Raw genomic sequence first — 20,476 nt, forward strand, 5'->3', positions numbered from 1 at the left:
TTAGTTAAGTTACTAATTTCTGAAAATGTATCACCTTGTCTTCTTTAAGTTCGCACATCTCTTTCCACTGATTCCTGTCGGCCATAATTATTTCTAGTTGACGATTCAAGCAGGCCTCTGCCTTCATCAGCTGTTCAATTTTTTCCTGATAAGAGTTCTCCAGCGCGATCCTCATTTGATCCCCTTCAGATATTTTTCTCTTCAAAACCTCAGTCGTTCTTTTTAGCTCTTTAACCTTGTTGGATAATAATATTTCGTCACCTGACTGGAACATTGCAGAATGATTTTAATAAACATAAATACATATCATAGTAAATGGTTTGGTGCATTATTATTTGTGATGCAGCTATTTTATTGTCTACATAACTCATATAGCAAAAAACATAATATATTCATATAGAATAGATTGTGGAATAAAGAAGAAAACAATAAATGCCTTGTGGGCGTGTTTCGTGATCCATATATGTGCCCAATCAAGGCTTAAATTTCCAATACAAAACTGTGTTTACGAAATTCAAATAAGATGGAGATCTACGATGTTAGGCAAGTGAAAGTTAGACAGAACTCTGGGCTATCGGTCTAAATGTAACATTTGTTACCATTCAAATTTGTACAGAAGGCACTTCTAATAGATCAACAAGCGCCCAACATAATTTTTGTAAATTTTGTCATGTATTTAAATTGTGATTTGTTGATTTCATACAGACCAGAGTGAGATTGACATTACTATTAATCAACAACACCGAAGTAATTATGACATTACGCACACCCTGTCAAATTTTGATCATTTTGGCGGACAAACACTGAAAATTATGTTAACTATGAAATCGACATTAAAGTAAATAAATTAAATTTTACCATCAAGGAAGCATTTTTTGGAGATTCTATTTCTTGTATCATTGCTTGACTAGTTGAATAAATAATAATTTCAACATCCCCATTATTCAAATTGCATGGACCAATTGAAGATTTGCTAAAAATTTAACGTGTTAAGAAATTAATTTACTGCCAATGAATATTTTGTTGCATAAATGAACAAGTCTTTTGTGTTACCAATTTTTGTCATTCACAATCATTTTGTTAGCGGGTTTGATGTTTGGATAATCTAAGTAGAGAGTATTTATGTTTCCTTCATAATTTTGACAATTTTCTTCACCTGTTGTCAATGATTGCTGCAAAAAAATTAAGAAAGTCAGAAAAAATTAATAAAATGAAATTTAAGTATTGAATATTTTAAACAATTTAATGAAGAGTCTTCTGTTATTGCTGGCACTTGAGTTGTGTCATGTCGAGAGTCCAAATAAGTTCTGTTATGGCTGGCACTTGAGTTGTGTCATGTCGAGAGTCCGAATAAGTTCTGTTATGGCTGGCACTTGAGTTGTGTCATGTCAAGAGTGTGAATAAGTTCTGTTATGGCTGGCACTTGAGTTGTGTCATGTCGAGAGTCCGAATAAGTTCTGTTATGGCTGGCACTTGAGTTGTGTCATGTCGAGAGTTCGTAATAAGTTCTGTTATGGCTGGCACTTGAGTTGTGTCATGTCAAGAGTGCGAATAACTTTTGTCATTGCTGGTACTTGAATTGTGTCATGTCATGTCGAGAATCCGAATAACTTCTGTTATGGCTGGCACTTTCATGTCGAGAGTCCGAATAACAGAAGAGCATGCATAAGACGAAGGGAATGAAGCGAGTAGTGTGTGCCAAGACCGAGTTTAATCATCCATCCTCTCTGCCTACCCCTGCGAGGAACAGCGTGATGGTTAGTTACTTAGTTAAGAATTACAGTTTATGTATCACCTTTCTTGGACTTTCCTGGCGCCATTTATCCAAATTTTTCCAGACATTGTACAGAATCACGGATCGGAAATATTCCAGAAGTTTGCTAACATATATCTTGTGCTTGTCTTCTGCCTGCTTTAGTAGATAAGAGGGGCTTTTTCTGACCAAAGGAAAGTTTGGATTCTCTGCATCGGTAATAATTATCTCCGTATCCTCTTCTAAATATTTGTCTCCTTCCATTTTTATTTTTATTTTTGGTTGGTTCTCTATCAAATATTACATAGTTTGAAACCTTCTTAGTATGTATAAAAATGATAATATATTTGTGTTTTGGTCTTTGCTAAACTTATCAAATATATTCTTTTGCATTTTTTATAACAATAGTATCAAAATCTTGCCCCCTAAACCCAAACGATAATAAATATGTACATTGTTAAGAGGTTCACGTTTTAATTAGAAGAGATAGGTATTTAGTCATTGAAAGAGATGATAAAAGTATGTGCATTAAAATCAAAGCTTTTCACAATTTCGTACATAATATTATGTAACTCTGCTAACTAAAATCGTCCTAACTCAATTTTTTCTGTGAAGTTTAATTCGGCACATTTGGTAGATGTGAAGCTAGTAAGAACCCCTCTTTTAAATTTTCAGTATCGACATGCAACTATTAATAAAAAATATGGTTTTGGTATCCATTCTTTCTACTCACCAAATGTTTTTTTTTTGTTTTTTTGTGATCTTTATTTAGTACTTATCATGTTTTTTTATTCGTCATTATTTCCAGTTTTCTTCCACTATTAAAATGAATTAACTATTCATTTTCTTTTTTGGTATTAACATTAGATTGCTTCTCTTATGTACTTTATTACCCATAAATTATTTACTTTTCAACTCAACTTTAAATTTTGTACTAAAATGAATCATTATTTTGTAAATATCTATTTTTTTAAGTTAATTTTAATGTTTTTATTTATTTTTGGTGTTTCTCTGTCAATTTTTTTTTTGCTTCATAATTTGTTTAGAATCATTCAAAATAACTAGGTAGGATTCTACAGATTTGTTAAATGTATTTAAATTATGACAAGTAGGTAGGTGCGATTATATTAAAAGTTGAACTGCCTGGACAATTTGGTTTAGCACATCAGAAAAATATCCAATTTTCGTTCGAATTGCACCCAAAATCGAGGCATGGTTTTTCTCTATGTGAACCAATGGTTTCCTCTGTGAAGACTATTAAAAGTAAATAATCAAAACAGACTCACAGATGTTCATCTTGATAATTCCATTTGGATGGGGGTGACAAGTTATTCACCAAAAATTGAAAAAATTGGAAGTTTATAAATAAATAATTTATGTAAGCATTTTATTTTTTATTGGAATGTCTGATGTCCTAATTCTTTTGAAGTAATATAATAATATTATGTATGGTACGATAAAGGATGAGAAGAAAAACGTAAAGAAGGAATACGTATAAGTAGCTCACCAGAGACTTTCAATTTCAGAATATGTATAAGTAGCTCACCAGACACTTTCAATTTCAGAATATATATAAGTAGCTCACCAAAGACATTCAATTTCAGAATATGTATAAGTAGCTCACCAGACACTTTCAATTTCAGAATATGTATAAGTAGCTCACTAGACACTTTCAATTTCAGAATATGTATAAGGAGTTCACCAGAGACTTTCAATTTCAGAATACATATATATAAGTAGCTCACCAAAGACATTCAATTTCAGAATATGTATAAGTAGCTCACCAAAGACATTCAATTTCAGAATATGTATAAGTAGCTCACCAAACACTTTCAATTTCAGAATATGTTTAAGTAGCTCACCAGACACTTTCAATTTCAGAATATGTATAAGTAGCTCACCAGACACTTTCAATTTCAGAATATGTTTAAGTAGCTCACCAGACACTTTCAATTTCAGAATATATATAAGTAGCTCACCAAAGACATTAAATTTCAGAATATGTATAAGTAGCTCACCAGACACTTTCAATTTCAGAATATGTTTAAGTAGCTCACCAGACACTTTCAATTTCAGAATATGTTTAAGTAGCTCACCAGACACTTTCAATTTCAGAATATGTATAAGTAGCTCACCAGACACTTTCAATTTCAGAATATGCATAAGTAGCTCACCAGACACTTTCAATTTCAGAATATGTATAAGTAGCTCACCAGACACTTTCAATTTCAGAATATGTATAAGTAGCTCACCAGACACTTTCAATTTCAGAATATGTATAAGTAGCTCACCAGACACTTTCAATTTCAGAATATGTTTAAGTAGCTCACCAGACACTTTCAATTTCAGAATATGTATAAGTAGCTCACCAGACACTTTCAATTTCAGAATATGTATAAGTAGCTCACCAGACACTTTCAATTTCAGAATATGTATAAGTAGCTCACCAGACACTTTCAATTTCAGAATATGTATAAGTAGCTCACCAGACACTTTCAATTTCAGAATATGTATAAGTAGCTCACCAGACACTTTCAATTTCAGAATATGTATAAGTAGCTCACCAGACACTTTCAATTTCAGAATATGTATAAGTAGCTCACCAGACACTTTCAATTTTAGAATATGTATAAGTAGCTCACCAGACACTTTCAATTTCAGAATATGTATAAGTAGCTCACCAGACACTTTCAATTTCAGAATATGTATAAGTAGCTCACCAGACACTTTCAATTTCAGAAAGTAGCTCTCATCCTTTTTGAGTTTGGAGAACGCTGATTTAAACAGTGTTAGAAAGATTGTTTGTTGTCGCGCTTTTAGTTTGCATTTAAAGAAATACCGTAAATGCTCCTAAATAGTTAAAAATAATTCAGTGGAACAATATTTAGCATTTGCAAAATGTTTGTCAAGGTATGCAGCAATATTTTTTTTTAATGAAAAAAAGTGAAGTAACGATAACTTTTATAATACTTTGTCTAATTAAATATGTTTTTGAGTTTCTTGTAAAGTGTAGTTACAGTTTACAAGACAAAAGCCATTGGTAAGAGCATATGTCCATTTATAATACTAAAATTTGAGAGTCATTCATCTACTCTCAAGAACAGTATCTTATTTTGAAATACATTAAAAAAACAGAAAATTTATCTGAAATCGAATGTAATTTGAAAAATTTTTCTGCGCAATGTGCGTTCAGACAGTTCTCCATGAGACGCACATTGCAAAATGTCAGAGGCTTTAGAGGTTAAATCGTGTCTCTTGAATGGTGAATTCTGGCATCATGAAATTTGCACAGCTTTGTGTTTCTGGAATTCCTACTTCAATGCAACTATGTATTTTCAGCTTGCAACATCATTTCTGTAATGGGTTATTCAGCTTTGAAATATCCATTTATCTCTCACAAAATACGACAGTACGCCAATAATGTTCGTTCCATATTTTACAACTATTTAATGAGAAAAAAGAGTGGCAGTAAAACTAATAAATAAATGAAACTCAAATTAGTTAAATATCTTGTGTAATCATAGGTCACAATTACAAACAATAATCATAAAAATTTATACATACAAATTAACATAACTCACACTTAATTTAATTAAAAAGACATTCTGTGTTACGTATAACTCGAGTATCAATCACTAAAACCTAGCATTTTGTTAGACAAAAATTGGCACTGGGAACTTTAAGAGATAATTATTTAATAATACATACAATGGTGGGACAGCACTCTAATTAAGCGTAACTTTACTACAAATCTGCATACATGAAAACTGACGCTTTTGAGGGTGCCGTCTTACTGTCTGCTACCATGGACACAGATCTTTTCAAACCCATCTGGATCTTTGGATTTCCAAAACTGTTGCTCAGTTTTGTGACTCTATCAAATACCAGACTGCCGACGCCTTTCGGCTGTCCATGGAAGATGTGTGAAGCGAGTTCTGCGTTGATCTGGTTAGACTTCATGCTGTTGAAGCTCGCTATCAGCTCCTTGGCGGATGAACTGTTGCGGGTGACGGCAGAGTCTGATTTGCTCATGATATCCGGCAGATCCTGGATGCATTCGTTCCTTGGCTCGGAGAGTGAATGGTATCTCTTGAGGTTTATGTTGACGGGCGATGGAGGGGATTTTTTGAATGGTTGTACTGGAAGCAGGCTGGGAGAACTCTTGATGAGTGGATCTGAAGAGTTGGTTTTGTTGCATTTATCCTGGAACAGAAAATAACTTATTAATAGAGAGTAAATACATACCATGTAAATACTACAGTAAACTTATCTACAGAATATTTTTGACAAAGGCAACAGTTCTAAATTGATGGAAAAATCTATGTTTGTATTCTATCAAAGCAGTTCTAAAACGAGAATTGTAATAAGACAAATTTCCAATGTGCTCCGAATGTAAAATCCCTGCCGATTTTTTGTCTTCTGCAAATTGGCCAAATATGACTTTTTTAAAAGCATATTTGTCCAACAGATAGCTGTTTTAAAAAAAAAAAGTTTTTAACTGTCACAGGTGACATCTATATAATATAGAAATATAAAAACAAAAATGTTTTTGAATGCAACTTTATGTCAAAATTCCAAAGCAGAAGAACTTTGGGAGGTTTTAGATTTTAAACAAATGAACATTTAAATTTTTATTTTTATTGTAATTGTATACTATCACTTACCTAAGAACAATCCAGCCATAAAAACTCTGTTATATTGACATTATATTGTTTTTAAATCGTAAACAAACATTCAGATAATATTATGTCTATGTAAATGAAGAATTGGCAATGGATTGGGAATAAATGGATAGGAAAAAGCCACACAACTATTGTACTCATAAGGGATGAGCATGATACCTAACTATGTATGATAAAATATCATAATTGTGTACTATGTTATCGACAGAATATGCTACCTGTTGCATCTTGCGAACTCCGCAACTGCAGAGTTTTATTCCTAGCACTTTCAGAGAGCGCTCTCATTTGAGCCAACTGGTCGCACACTTGGTTATTGATGACCGAAAGAGAGTCTACTGTGTTCTTGTTGGCCATACCAAAAGCCCGTGTGACCTCTTCATTCACCTTGGACAACAAATTCTTCACATTGTCCAAGATGCAAGAAGAACTACTATCCAAACCTGACACAGTTTGATGGCTGTTTCTCATCTGAATTGTAACACTTGTTTTTTCTGTCACCACAGTTTTGCAGCACTTCCTACGTTTTCTTTTCATCTTTGTCTTTGATTTATCATTGTCTGAATGACTAGGATTATCTTGCAATAACTGTTGCTGAACCAAATTTATTTCATCACTGAGGGTTTTACAAATTCTCATGGTTTCTGGTGATGGGTCTTCTAAATCGGCCATATTCTTATAAAATAATTGATTTTCTTCCCTCGATTTTGCGACATGGGTGACATTTCTTCTAGCCTCTTGGTTTATACAACTGTGGGAGCTATCAATCGACTTGGTATGAATCAAATGATTTGTAAATTCAGTTATCAAACCACTGGCATCCATATTTATTGAGTGGTTACTCTCTAAGTACAAGGTGCTCGATGAGGACTGAGATGTTCTGCTTGAAGATTGTTTTTGTTTTTTGTGGTTTGTTTTCTGTTTGACGTTTGGTGTTTCGGTCAGTTCATCAACTTCTGTTTTTTTCTGTTTTTCTGGTTTACCTTGTGCATCAATAACAATAGGTGAAGATTTACTTTTTTGTATGTCTTTTCTTCTTGATACCTTCTTACAATCTACAAAGACTGGTTTGCAATCATTTTTACACGATTCTTCTTTTAAAGGTACTGTCGGTTTCATCCCTTCAGGGAGAATTGTATAATCAAATCCATCAGGTTTGTCAATTTCAGCAGGTGGGGATATCACAATAGCCTCTTTGTTCAAAACAGATTCATAAATTTCTTTCTGTTTTTGCAAATTCGATTCAAAAGTCTCTTTATTGAAGTCATCTGCAACTTCCTCACAAGTTGTTAAGTTACTGGATTCTATTGATTCAGCGTACGCATCAATTCCAGAATCGAGACAATCACTAATTTCTTTTGCCAAAAACTTAAGGTTATCTTCATAGGCAGAATCATAATCAGAAGCAATAGAATTATTTTGTTTGTGGAATTCAAAACTTAAATCGGAAACACTTTGTAGTTCAACTCTATTAGTAAAGTAAGCATTTTCATGCGTAGTGGGCAAATCGTTAAATGCTTTTAATGGAGATACCTTCTTTTTCATTGTGCAACTTATTTGTTGAATTTTTGATGCAAATGAGGAATATTCAGATTTTTCTGACACTGAGTCATCATCGGAATTAGCGCCAGCAATCTCGGTCATCAATTTGCCATTTGATTCTATCACTGTTGTATTCCTAGACTGTTTCATTTCCGCTGCATGATCCTGATGAATTTTCCATTCATCATTTTTAGCAGTCCCTTCAGTGGATGCAGAAGGATTTTGCTGTATTATTTTATAATTTTGAGTCAAATTAGAAACCAATGTGTTGCTAGAGAATGATTCTACGTAGTCTTGAACAGCAATCAAATCTTTGCTCAAAGTTTCTTCTAGTGGTGTTGTTTTATCATCTTTTGAACTAATCATTTGAATTCGTTCACTTTCGAGAACCTGTTTGTTGAGTGGTTTATTTAGAATCTTTAACGGTCTCTTTGAGAAGGATGTTGTTGGATAAACGTTTTTAATTTTATTAATGGGAAACAGTGGTGGGATGTTGTAAGGAATCTTAGTAATTTTATTTTGTGTAAAATTATTTCGAGAATCCGCTACTTTCTTCACACTCTTCAATGAACCCAAAAGATTTTTTTCCGTCGGCTTTGCATATGATCTGTAACTGACGATAGAGTTTTCTCTTGTCATTTGTTTAGTAAGTGGTTGAACATCAGTTATATCAATTATTTCCAAGGGTTTTCTTGGAGATATTGGATTTTGATTTCTAGGATTTCTAGACGAAAGTTTTTTATTAAAAAGCTCTCTTCTCCGAATTTCAGCATAATCTTTATTAAATTTCAAGTAATTATTGTTATTTCTTTGTTCATTGTAGGAAGTGCATTTTAAAATTTTAACTTCTTTTGTGCTGATATGGTTACTTAACTAAAAAGGGAACAGGGAAAGGAATGTGTTAATAATATTATCTGTATTAGGGAGTAAAGGAATAAAATAGTATTTTTTTTAAATATTGAAGGTTTTTCGTAATTAAACTTACAGATGAAATTTGTTGGTGTCCTTCTCTCAATAGACGATTCTGAAGGTGGTTTTTGAGATGAGATTCAACATTTTGGAAAACCTGTAAAAATTCAAAACAACATTATTGTAAACTTTACAACATCTTAACTATAAAGCGGAAAATCTCTAAGTTCTACAGTCACAATATTTGTATGAACTTTTCTCTCTAGAATCTCTTATGTCATTGCTGTTGTTTTCAACTCGCAGTGTCATTTTTGACATAGATAATATTGTGTAGGGTGAACTAGACTATGTTTGCCCGCATCTGGTGATTGCCCACTCTCACTTTAGTTGTCCCTTTCTCACTAACGTATGTAAATAACATATTGTCTCTATTATTTCAACCTGAGTTGACAAACTGCCATATCAGCAGAAACAGCATTTGATTCAGATTTCGTGAAGCGCATCGAAGTGTTTTCAATTTTGCAGATATTTATTATATTATCTGAACGTTGTAGAACATATTAATATTGAAAAGAAAACAAAATAAATAAGTGTGTACCATCTTCAGTGTTTAACTAATGATTTGTATCAAATCACTAAAGCGGGCCATCACTGTCATTCACTGTACATTTAGCTATTTATTTATTTTTTATTTATTAAAATTATCCTTTGGTTATAGTATAAAATAATCCATTAGATTATCGTTGGTAGAACCAAATCTACACCAATTCACAATTAAAATTTCCTTAAACGGGCAATCATTGGCTATTTTGCCCCTTCACGAAACTGTTAAAAATTAGTCAACACTCCACAAATGAAATTTGACGCTTGAAATATCCATACAAATTGAAAATATCTCCCAACTAAAAATAAATGCCGTCGATGGGAATTAAATCCGCACCTTCTGACGTCTGGTCAGTTGCTCTGGACCACTGAGCCACATCGGCTTATTTCCAACATGCCAAATAATTCAATATGTACTATCACTTCAATCAACAACGACTAATTATTGCTTATAATAATTTGTTATCCTTTGTGCTATGCATAAAAAACCTGATCTTATAAACATTATTTTATCATTAAAAAAAATAAGATTAATTTTATGTTCATTAATTACCTCAGCTGTGTTGGTAACATCGGATGAAGCAACAAAGCGTTGATTTTGATTTGCCAACTGAAAACAAGTGAAGCATTGTGTAAATAAGAAGCTTTTCAACAAATAAATTGTACTAAATTCTTATGGGGCCTGTTATTTATAGAATAGTATGCCTGGATTGTTTCAATACCTCTTCATTCTCTTTAATATTTCTCGAACTTTTAACACCATCATTGAATGCTTTTTTATAATTTTCTTGAAATAATAGTTTCATGTTTTTGTCTTGCAACTATGAAAATGAATGTGATGTTAGTAGTAATAATAAAATAATAATATCACCAGTAGTATTTATTATAAAATTAAAAAGATTTCGTCATACCAGTTTGTTTTCTTTGCACAATTTCTCAATTTTGTTCTCAAGAGTAGATTCAACCAATGATTTTTTCAACAACTCTCTCAACATTTCGAATAAATTTTTCACATCGTTCATCAACTATTATTAATAAAAATTGATTAGTCGTAAGATTATATCATAGAAAAGAGGAAACTGTTCATTAAGATCAGACAAGTTTTGCAAAAATATACATAGAACCATTTTTCATCCCATAGTTTCATTATTAGTGGTGCAACAATTACGATTTTCGAATCACATTGTGGAAAGAAAATTCAAGCAGTTTGTTTTATTAATTGCAAAAATGTGTACTTACAGAGTAGAAGGATTTTTATTGCTGCAAAATTGTTTAAAAATAACTTATCACATATTTTAAAGACAGAGTTAATAGCTAATAACTTGTAAATTCATTACACAAATTCATGTGACACAGTCATTTTCCAACCATAGTTATAAATTGGGTTCCATGATAACTCCACAAATGTCAATTCAACACACCTATAAAAAGTGTTATAATGTTATGAAAAATGATGAAACAAAAACTACGTTAAATAGGTTACATATGTAACCTAATTAAATTAAATACTAGGTTAAATAGGTTACATATATAACCTAGTTTTTTTTTCTTCACTTTTCTTAACTTTATAACACGTATAGGTGTGTTAAATTGTCATTTTGATGAGTTATCCTGTCACTATTTTCTGTTAGCCCTTTGAGAAAATTAAAATATGTTATTTTAAACTGCATACCACAGTCTTAAAACCCGTGGTTACAATAATCAGATTCGTAATTGTTGCACCCCTATTTAAAATCCTGATAAAATATAACACTTATGAATGATCGTAAGATCAGTTGCCAATCATTGATAAGTAGAGAATATACGAGACTAGGTTATGCAGGGTTTAAAATGAATTACTGTAATTTTTTGCCGTCAACTGTTTAATTCTATCCTCAAGCTATTTTTTTAATATATATGTAACTACTTCGCTAACTAAAATCGCAATTCATTTTGTTCACCGGCCTAAACAAGTGCATTCTCTGCAAATCACTGTTTCTCATGTATTTCCTTAGAAAAGTAGCTGTTTGAATCACAAATTTTAGTAAATAATAAATATCAACAATATTTACAAACATTTTAGTGTTAGTGACATTATCCTACGAAAGAAGCTCAAACAATACATTCTCCCACTTAAATGTTGCAAGTATCGCAAATGTATGTACAACAATAATTTGAACAGTCTTCACAGTAGGTCTGCAAATGTAAAAATCGATTGTCACTTTAAAATGTATGAAAATTATCCCATATTATAACACTTTTAGATTCATTTATTGAGTAGGTTTCCTCTAGTGGTAAACAATTTAGACATTAATTGAAAACATTTGTATTTATTTAGTAATCTTAGCGGGAAGCTAGAGGACCTACCACGAGATTCGAAAGCTCGAGCATGATTCAAGTTATCTTCAAAAGATTTTATGTAATAATAAAATGATTGTTTAATTAATGAATTATTATAAGCCCATGTAAATGAATGTAAGTTTAAATATCTTACCTGGTTGTAGAGATTCATGGAGTAGTCATCGAGACAGGCATCCATGGATTCATCGATCACTGTGCACGTGTTGCTTTCCAACTGGGCGCTAATGCAATTGTCTCCCCTGTCCACCATGTGGGGTGGGGGGTCACCAATACCAGTGTTTTTATTTTTACTTACAACTGCTGGTCTACTGACTCTCTTCCTGTCTTCTTCGCTCCTCGGTCTCGGCGATACCTTTGGTTTTCTTTTCGGAAGTTCCGGCTTCTCTTTTGGTGTGTTCTCAGTTTCTTTTGGCTTTGGTTTATAAACATCTTTTTTTTCTTCAACTATTGGCTCCGTTCTTTGTACAGGTTTATGCTCAGGTTTTTGCTCAGGTTTTTGTACAGGTTCAACTAAAGGCTTCACTTTATTTTGTTCAGGCTCTGGTAGAGGTTCAGGGACTCTAGTTTCTGGTTTTTTTTCTGGTTCTGGTTTATGTTCAGGTTTAAACAGGTGTTCAGCTTTTCGTTCAGCTTTACGTTCAAGATTCTCTACAGGTCTAGGTTTTCTCTCTTTCGATTTTCTACGTGGTGTTTTCGTTAGGTCAGTAGCATGATCAGATGTTTGGGTGAGCTTTTCGAATGTCTCATTTATCTTCTTTGTGTCAAGAGTTGGTTTAGTGACAGGTTTATCATCCGCTTTGTGAACTTGAGTCGATTCGAGATCTTGTTCAGATCTTAATAAATCCTGACAAAATGGATACCTTTCTGCTGTTTCAGCTGGCACTTCTTGAATATCGGTGTTAGCAATTTCGTGGCATTTACAATTTTTCGATGGTCGGTACAATCTATTCAATAAATCTATTTCTTCTTCTGTGGGTGGACATTTGCAATTCTTGGCTGGTCTGTTGATCCTTTTAGATTTGTCTTCACCTCGGGTAGCACACTTACACTTAGGTTTGTTAATTTGATTCAATTCCTCTTCTGCTGATGGTAATCCGTGTGATCTTCCAAACCCGCCGCGTAGATTTTCTAGCTCTTTCGTTTTACACCGAATTTGTTCAACAAGTGATCTATTTTTCTCAGCAAATTCTCCTCTCTGTATGACCATTTCTCCAGACACTTCTTCTAGTTTTGTCTCTAAAATGCGTACCTGTTAAACAAATGATGTGTAACAATTTCATTTTCCATTGGCGATCACAAATTTTATCCAAAGTTATAAAAATATGTTTGAATCTGATATTTAAACCCGTGATTTTAATTTGTGCAACACAAAAACTGAAACTCAGTGATGTGTGTCGAAAGCAAAAAGCATTATGGTAATTATTGACAGAATAATAATAATACTTAATTGTAAGTTAATTTGTTTAGTCACACTGACAATTAAAGTAAAACAAGTGTTAAGAACATAATAAAAACCTGCCCCTTATTAAAATTTTAGAGACAAGCAGTTATGAAAATGCAGATTGGATATTTATATTATGATATTGAATAATGTGCAATATTATGGAAGTTATACTTTACAAGATGTCAATGGTTTAATTTTAAATAAAATTTCACAGTTGGTACTAAATATAGGTACATATTATTATGTACATAATATTAGTGTTGATGGTTTTTTTAAATGTTGTTTTTTTTCTGAAAATCTAGATTAGAACTGAGGAAGTTAAATATATTGTAGGCAGTTCAGAAACCTACAATCAGCACAAAAAATACTGACATTTTGTCAAGCACTGGAAAAGCAAAACTGAATAAAAATGCGATTTTATGCTCTTTTGATTTTTAGAAGATTGTTAAAAATACATAATACAGGGAAGGTGAAATAATTTATTGACAGAATCCAACAACCAAGGGAATTTTTAAATTTTAAAAGGTTGATAATAATGACTCTTTCCTCTTCATCCATATAATACAAGTTTCTTTTCATAGCTACCTCTTCAACCAGCTCGGCAATGGTGATTCCCTTTTCCCTCAGGTCCTTGGTAGCCTTGCACAGGTCCTTCTTGAGCAGGTTGACCTCACACTGGCAGGTGGCTTCTATCTCTTTCTGCATCTTCTTCTGCTCCGACAGTTCCTCCTGGATTCCAGCTGTCAGTCTTCTCTGGGATGCCAGCTCTTTCTGCAAATGATGCAAAGAAAAAACAATTACAAATTGGCATCGCTTTCTTTAGTCGTTTCTTCATTGCTCCAATTTCTTTTATGAACGAGGCTCCTCCACTCTTCGTGGTTCTGAGCTGCGTAGAAAGCTTCGGACACCGACGTTCTGGACGCTTGTGATATTTGGAAATGTCGCCTTGTGATAGAGACTGTTTGTATAATCTGTTTTCAAGAACACTGAATGAACTTGTGAATTTCACATGACAGATACATACATGTATGTGCAGGCAGCCCAGAAAGGAATGAGACTAAGAGCAAGAGGATCTACACAACTAAAACCATTTCAAGCAATTTTTCGAAACTGGATGGCAGTCTTTCACCAGGGCGATATGGAGAGAATCTTGCACTACTTTATTTATTTATATATTATGTGTTGGGAAGTAAGAGCTTCACAGATGCACTCATAGAGGGCAGTGCATAGAGCTTGCTTTGAAGTCCGCAAGATGGCAGCTAATAGTCAGTAGTCGCAAGGACCAGTTAGAATGCTCCCAGACAAACTTGGTGTTTTCAGATCTCATTTAACCAGCTTCTAGTTAGGTCGACTATCGAGTCACCATTGTAATACGCGAAGTATTAATAAATCCCTGATTTAACAAAAAGAACCTATTATTTAAAATCTCCTTCCACGACGAGTCGGAGAACTGTTTGTGGGAACACAAAATTATGTAAATTATTAACTGCCTTTTTAGGCTTCTTATAGTGAAAAAAAATATGTAATACAATTCCATTACTATTTATACTTTTCTTTTTTTATACATAACTAAACTGTCCCAGCAACAATATTTTGCATTTATTAAGTGATAAATTGAAGACATCATTATAATGTCACGTAATTATTACTCTGCATTAGTATTCTGGGCAATGAGTACATATGACAGTACATAGTTAGTTTCAGAATTACGGCAGTAATAAATCAAAATTAAAAAATAAATCCTGGCCCAATATCTAATATAGGATTTTTCTTATTAAATACTCTAAAAATACATACATTAGAAGATAGACGCAAAACAAACGATTTAACGTTCTTATTCAAAATACTTAACTCTAAATTCGACTGTTGTGAACTCCTGCAACTTATAAACATACATACACCCACAGTAACAACACGACAAAATACAATATTCTACAGCAGCACACATAAGCGTAACTACATTGCCCACTCTCCGATACAACGACTTCACATCATGGGAAATCATTACTTGGGTGATGTTGACATATTCAATACCAACTTGGCAAGTTTTGTGGATCATTTAAAACATTTATTTCAACAATACTCCTAAACACATCATGTAAACCTACAAATAGCTGTAATTTTCTGTTTTTGTTTCTTGTGTTTGTACGACTTGTTGCATAGCTTTTATCAAATGTAATTTTATTCTTATTTTTTATGTTTCAAAGTATTTGTCAAATTAAAATTATACTACCAACCATGTAAAAGCCCTCTGGGCGTTAAATAAATAAATATTAATAATAAGTTTCACTACACAGTTAACTTTGTATATTTTGTCAGGGTTTTTCATATTGGCAAATATGATCAATGGATTGAGCTATAGGTCTTAGTTGTCTTTTCACTAGATAGAAAAATTATTAAGAGGTTTAAAAGAAGAAAAAGATTGCCAATAGCATTGTAACAATTATTTAGAGGCCGGACACAGTGGTACAGCTAACGGTGGCAATTCAAATATCTGGAAGTAAAAAATACCTTTAGTCCTTCTTCGGTTTCTTCCATCTGAGTCTTAGTTTGCAAGAGCTCCATCTGAGAACTCTCCACTTGCGCACAGAGTAACTCCTTGTGTTTGCTGAGATCTCGCACTTCCTCCAATATCTTCTTCTTTTCAAATTGTTGCATTGATTCATTCTCCTCCATCTCTTGGACCTAAACAAGAAATACGTGTTATACTACGTTAGTGCAATCAACAAAGCACAACTTACAAAGATGACAGTCTGATCGAGTGTTTACAAGTAGTAATTCCAGGGCCGATCCTAGACTCTTTTGTCACCCAACCCCTCCCCAATAGTTTGTATTTCTGCATTAGAATTGAATCAAGAATATTTTGTAAGAATATCTCTAGTTCGCCAGCATATCCTTAAGAATACTTTAAAAAAATCATTTCTATGAATATAACTAGCTTTTCTGGGAAAACTACTTATCTGGTACGACGGTACAATTTACAAAAACATCACTACGAAAAATCACGTAAGCTAGTACGAAAATAACGCAGCGAAAATTTTGTGTCGGCATTCAAGAATTTAAAACAAGACCTCAAACAAAAGAAGGTGCCCATGTCACTTGTTATTCACAGAAAGGGCGTGATTTTTTATTAGAGTTCGTTGGTGGCTTGCCATACTGATGCTTGTGAACGGTCTTTTGTTTTTGGTTGAACTATAGTTTGCACAACATTTAAGTGACATTTTAGGATTTATCCTCGCGCGTCTTTTTTTCTCATTTCTCATCCTAAAGATCACAAAACAGTTCATTTGGATAGTTTAAAAGTACATTGTTTAAATCTGTAATGAATTATGCAATCAACCTTACTCACTTTTCCTTCAATCTGTTCGCACTTGGTCTTCCACTTGTTGCGATCTTGCGCAAGATGTTTCTCGTTCTCCTCATTCTCCTTGATCCTCTGCTTGTAGGATGACTCCATGTCAGCCCACATCTCGTCTCCCTTGGTGAGGGTCTCCAAAAAGGCCAGCTCTCGCTTCTCCAACTCCTCGATGCGGTGCTTCATCTTCATCTCATTAGTGAGCAGCTCCTCAATGCGGTTCTTGGCGTAGTCCTGACAGTCGCAGAGGTGTCCATCCTGAAACATTGCAATTACCTTTCACACCCTGTGCATATTTTAAAATACATGGATTTAAAATTTCCTAGAGCGAATAAAAGGCAGTTTCTCTTTTCAATTTCTGGTATAACTGGCTTTGAGTGATTTTTTTTTTATTACAATAAAAGATATAAATTATGACGAGCCACAAAGTAAATGCTTATTACAAATATGTTTTTTTTATTAGATCGGTAGCCATCTGTATGGTGATTTTTGCGTAATCTCGAACAATTTCTGAGTTTTTGGGATGTAAGTTTTGAGGGTATTTCTTCAATGTTTATGTTTAATGTATTTTTAAAAATTAAATAAAATGTTATGTTTTTGGTATACAATGTACGATTTGTCATTTTATGTGAAACCTGCCCTCGGAGACCCAATATTCTTTCAACTAAAAGTTGCAATAACTTCTAAACTATTAAAAAAACAGCACAAATTTTCAAATACTCTACTAATTATTATCAACAATTAAATATGGTCTACCACTGCCAATTTTAATTCGGGTCTCAAATGGTTAACCTGCAACATGCCAAGATGTAAAACAAAACTTTTGTCACCATTTAACCTTTAGCAGTTATTGGCTACTTATCTTTTTTTTTCTTTTTTTTTTAATATTAACTCCACACAGAAGGCCTTGAAGAAAATAATTTCCCTCGGGGCCTATGTCATCTTTGGGGATGCTGTGTGGAGGTTGAGTTCCTTCCTCTCCACAAAAAGAGTCTTTTTGTGGAGAGGAAGGAGTGAACATGGGTCTTGAAGAGTCCCATGTTGTAGGAGGGAGGAAACACAGAGGCCGGCAGTTCGTTCCACAGCCGAGCTGTTGAACTTAAGAACAAATCGTAGAAGCGACCCGTTCTCATGTGACAAATGTCAACCGTGTACAAATGTTGGGCGCGCGTTTGGCGTGTATCCCGACTACGCACCGGTGCCGAAGGGATCAATGACGCTAGTTCCTCAGAGCATCTTCCATTGTAATACTGATAGAACAAGGACAGCATACCTACCTGACGCCTGTGCTCTAAAGATTGCAGTCCGTTTGTTAAGATTGGGTTGGAATCTATCAAACGGACTGCCCGTTTTTGCACAGAGTCAAGGGTTTTTTTCAGGTATTTAGGGGCTCCGGACCAGAGATGACTGCCAAATTCGACAGTAGGGCGCACTTGCGATTTGTACAGGGTCAGCAGTTGTGTACTATTAAAGTATCTGCGGGCCCTGTACAGTACGCCCAGCTTCTGAGAGGCCAGCTTTACTCTGGCTTCGATGGAGCCCTCGTACCTGAGCTGGTCACTTATAGTTACACCAAGCATATCAATGGAAGGCCTGTTCGGAAGATTGCTTCCGTTGAAGGAGACTAGATTATCATTTAGATCCTGATAGTAAACCTTATCTGCGTATTTTTGTATTACCAGCCATAATTTTTTTTTGTATTAGGCAATTCACCTTAAAAGCCCTAAATTACTATCTACTAATAATCATACAGTTAATTCTGTTTACCTGACTGATTTCAGACTGATATGAGATTTTAGAGGCTCCCCCTCTCAGATTGATTCTTTTGTCTACCTTTCCCACGCCGCCCACTTCCTCAGCATTACGCTTTGGTCTAGCCGAGTCCTTCTTCTTGCAGACTATTTGGATCTCCTCATTGTCACCAACCAAACTGGAAAATAATCAATATGTATATATCAGTTTCCTTAAATATCAATGCTATGAATTAGTTCCAAGCCTAACAATAATGCTAGAGAAAAAAATCACATAGCAAAGGTGTGCATATGACTAATTTAGGAATCCCTTTGTTAACCTGCCTCACAGCAGCACCCAACCGGATGGTGATATAGTTCCCCTGGTTGTATAATGTGTAGCTAGGATAACTCTGTTCAAGAGGAAAATGTTTTATTAAAACCCAATCGCTGCCAAGCAGTTGTTAACATAGTTTATGACATCTAAATAAAAAATAGTTTTATAATCTTAATTAACAAATTATGCTTGGCAGCAATTGGATTAACTTGGAGTTTTGCGCCATTCACATGTATGGAGAGAGTCGAGATATTGCGTAGCATATTACCGTTAGTGGCAGCGATGGCTCGGAATTCTGAATCACATATAGATGCTCATGGCAACCTATGGGTTAATTGCAATATCTTGATCACATCAAAGGAAGATTGAAGAAAGAGGAGGCAGCAGAAAATGCCATATTTAGTTGAGTTAAGACACTTCTGAGTAAAGATTACCTTGATGCAAACGTAGGACAGGGCCTCAAAAAAGTACACACCACTTTCATGTATATTCCCATATATTATCCAAGTCCTCTATATAAATGTGTGTTGGTTATAATATTATGGTTGTGCCTTGTATTGACTAATTGTAATTCTTACCTATTTAGCTGTTTTTCAATCAGAGTAAACGGATCGCTCTTTGGTGTGGTAGAGCTGGCCTGATATCCAATCATGGGCAGCTGGTTGTGTGAAGTCCTGGATCTGTTGCTTCGGCGACATGTCTGACACCTGGAATTCGATGCTTCCTGGAATTACAACACAAAATAAATTAATGCATTCCATAAACTTTTACTTTTACGAACAGTAGACCTCGCATCCAAAAAAAGCATGTTTCAAATTTTTCTTATTTTAAATAAAAACTAAAATTTCCCCTGACATCATAAGATTTTGTGCTTAGGTACTTAATACCTACCTGATTAATTATAAACCACATATTATTTTCTGTAACATTTTTTTAAAAATTTCAAATAAGGAATTATACAATTTGTCAGAAATGACAATGACAGTTCTTTTTTCAAACATTCTTCTGGCAAGTGAGTACCATAATATTGATTATTCCGATTTGACAGCTCAATAGAAGAATCCATGCTAATGCGATCTCTAGCGGATAAAAAAGCTGTTTCCAACATGGCCAGCATCTTGAACCGGGAACGAAATGTACAGACAAACAATACGCCAAACGGTCGAGTAAAAACAGGACTTTACTACGCTTAGCCAATTAAAAGTTTTTTAGTGTGATGGCAGTTACATGAATGAAATCTCCTAGCGAAAACTTTTGCAACCTTTTGTTGTCGAAAAACTTACTTTGCCATAAAAGTTATTAGATAGCTTTTGGTGATGTTGCCATCCACATAGTTTCTTAAATACTTTTACAATATATAAGCCGTATTGTGGTACTAGGAGACATAGCTAAATATCCAGTATCAATCCCAGTTAATCAGGCAAATCAAAGGAATAAAGTCGATGGCCTAGCATGTGTGCGCTAAGTACAGTTTTAAGCAAAATCAATTAAGCATTTTTTTTTTTAAATCATTTATCCAGATTACTCACTTTGTAAATAGATGTTTCGTGGTAAACTTACATTACTTATTTCATCTAGAATGGATAAAAAGCAGATATTCATTCTAGAGTATTCTTATAAATTACATTTTTAAATTGCACTCAACGCATGTGTGCGCTAGGCCAACGAAGTGAAACACGGGATACAAATTTGTACCGCTGATAGCTCAACTCTCCCTCTTTCACATATACGATGCATGTATCTAACATAAAGAGATGCTTATCTAACATAAAGAGATGCTGCAA

The 20,476-nt window shown here is 33.9% G+C and overlaps 1 protein-coding gene across 3 annotated transcripts in view; it reads right to left on the minus strand.

Annotated features, from left to right (window-relative positions):
• Nucleotides 1-5,250: 5,250 nt before the first annotated feature.
• The window catches only part of Pif1A (PFTAIRE-interacting factor 1A), a 291,214-nt gene continuing 275,988 nt past the window's right edge, over nucleotides 5,251-20,476 (minus strand). For 2 of the 3 annotated variants that reach the window (XM_089637232.1, XM_089637234.1), the window contains 9 exons: nucleotides 19,271-19,416; nucleotides 18,393-18,555; nucleotides 16,620-16,883; nucleotides 15,782-15,955; nucleotides 13,856-14,041; nucleotides 11,960-13,075; nucleotides 10,040-10,096; nucleotides 8,960-9,040; nucleotides 5,251-5,956 (listed from right to left, as the gene is read on the minus strand). In XM_089637232.1, coding sequence (XP_089493358.1) covers nucleotides 5,498-5,956; nucleotides 8,960-9,040; nucleotides 10,040-10,096; nucleotides 11,960-13,075; nucleotides 13,856-14,041; nucleotides 15,782-15,955; nucleotides 16,620-16,883; nucleotides 18,393-18,555; nucleotides 19,271-19,416 — 2,646 coding nt within the window. In that variant the 3' untranslated portion in view covers nucleotides 5,251-5,497. The remainder of the gene's footprint in view (nucleotides 5,957-8,959; nucleotides 9,041-10,039; nucleotides 10,097-11,959; nucleotides 13,076-13,855; nucleotides 14,042-15,781; nucleotides 15,956-16,619; nucleotides 16,884-18,392; nucleotides 18,556-19,270; nucleotides 19,417-20,476) is intronic. The other variant, XM_089637233.1, reaches the window with a different exon arrangement.

Source organism: Hesperophylax consimilis, chromosome 11 (genome assembly GCF_061612785.1).
Source record: "Hesperophylax consimilis isolate HC1 chromosome 11, BYU_Hcon_1.0, whole genome shotgun sequence".
Lineage (NCBI taxonomy): Eukaryota > Metazoa > Arthropoda > Insecta > Trichoptera > Limnephilidae > Hesperophylax > Hesperophylax consimilis.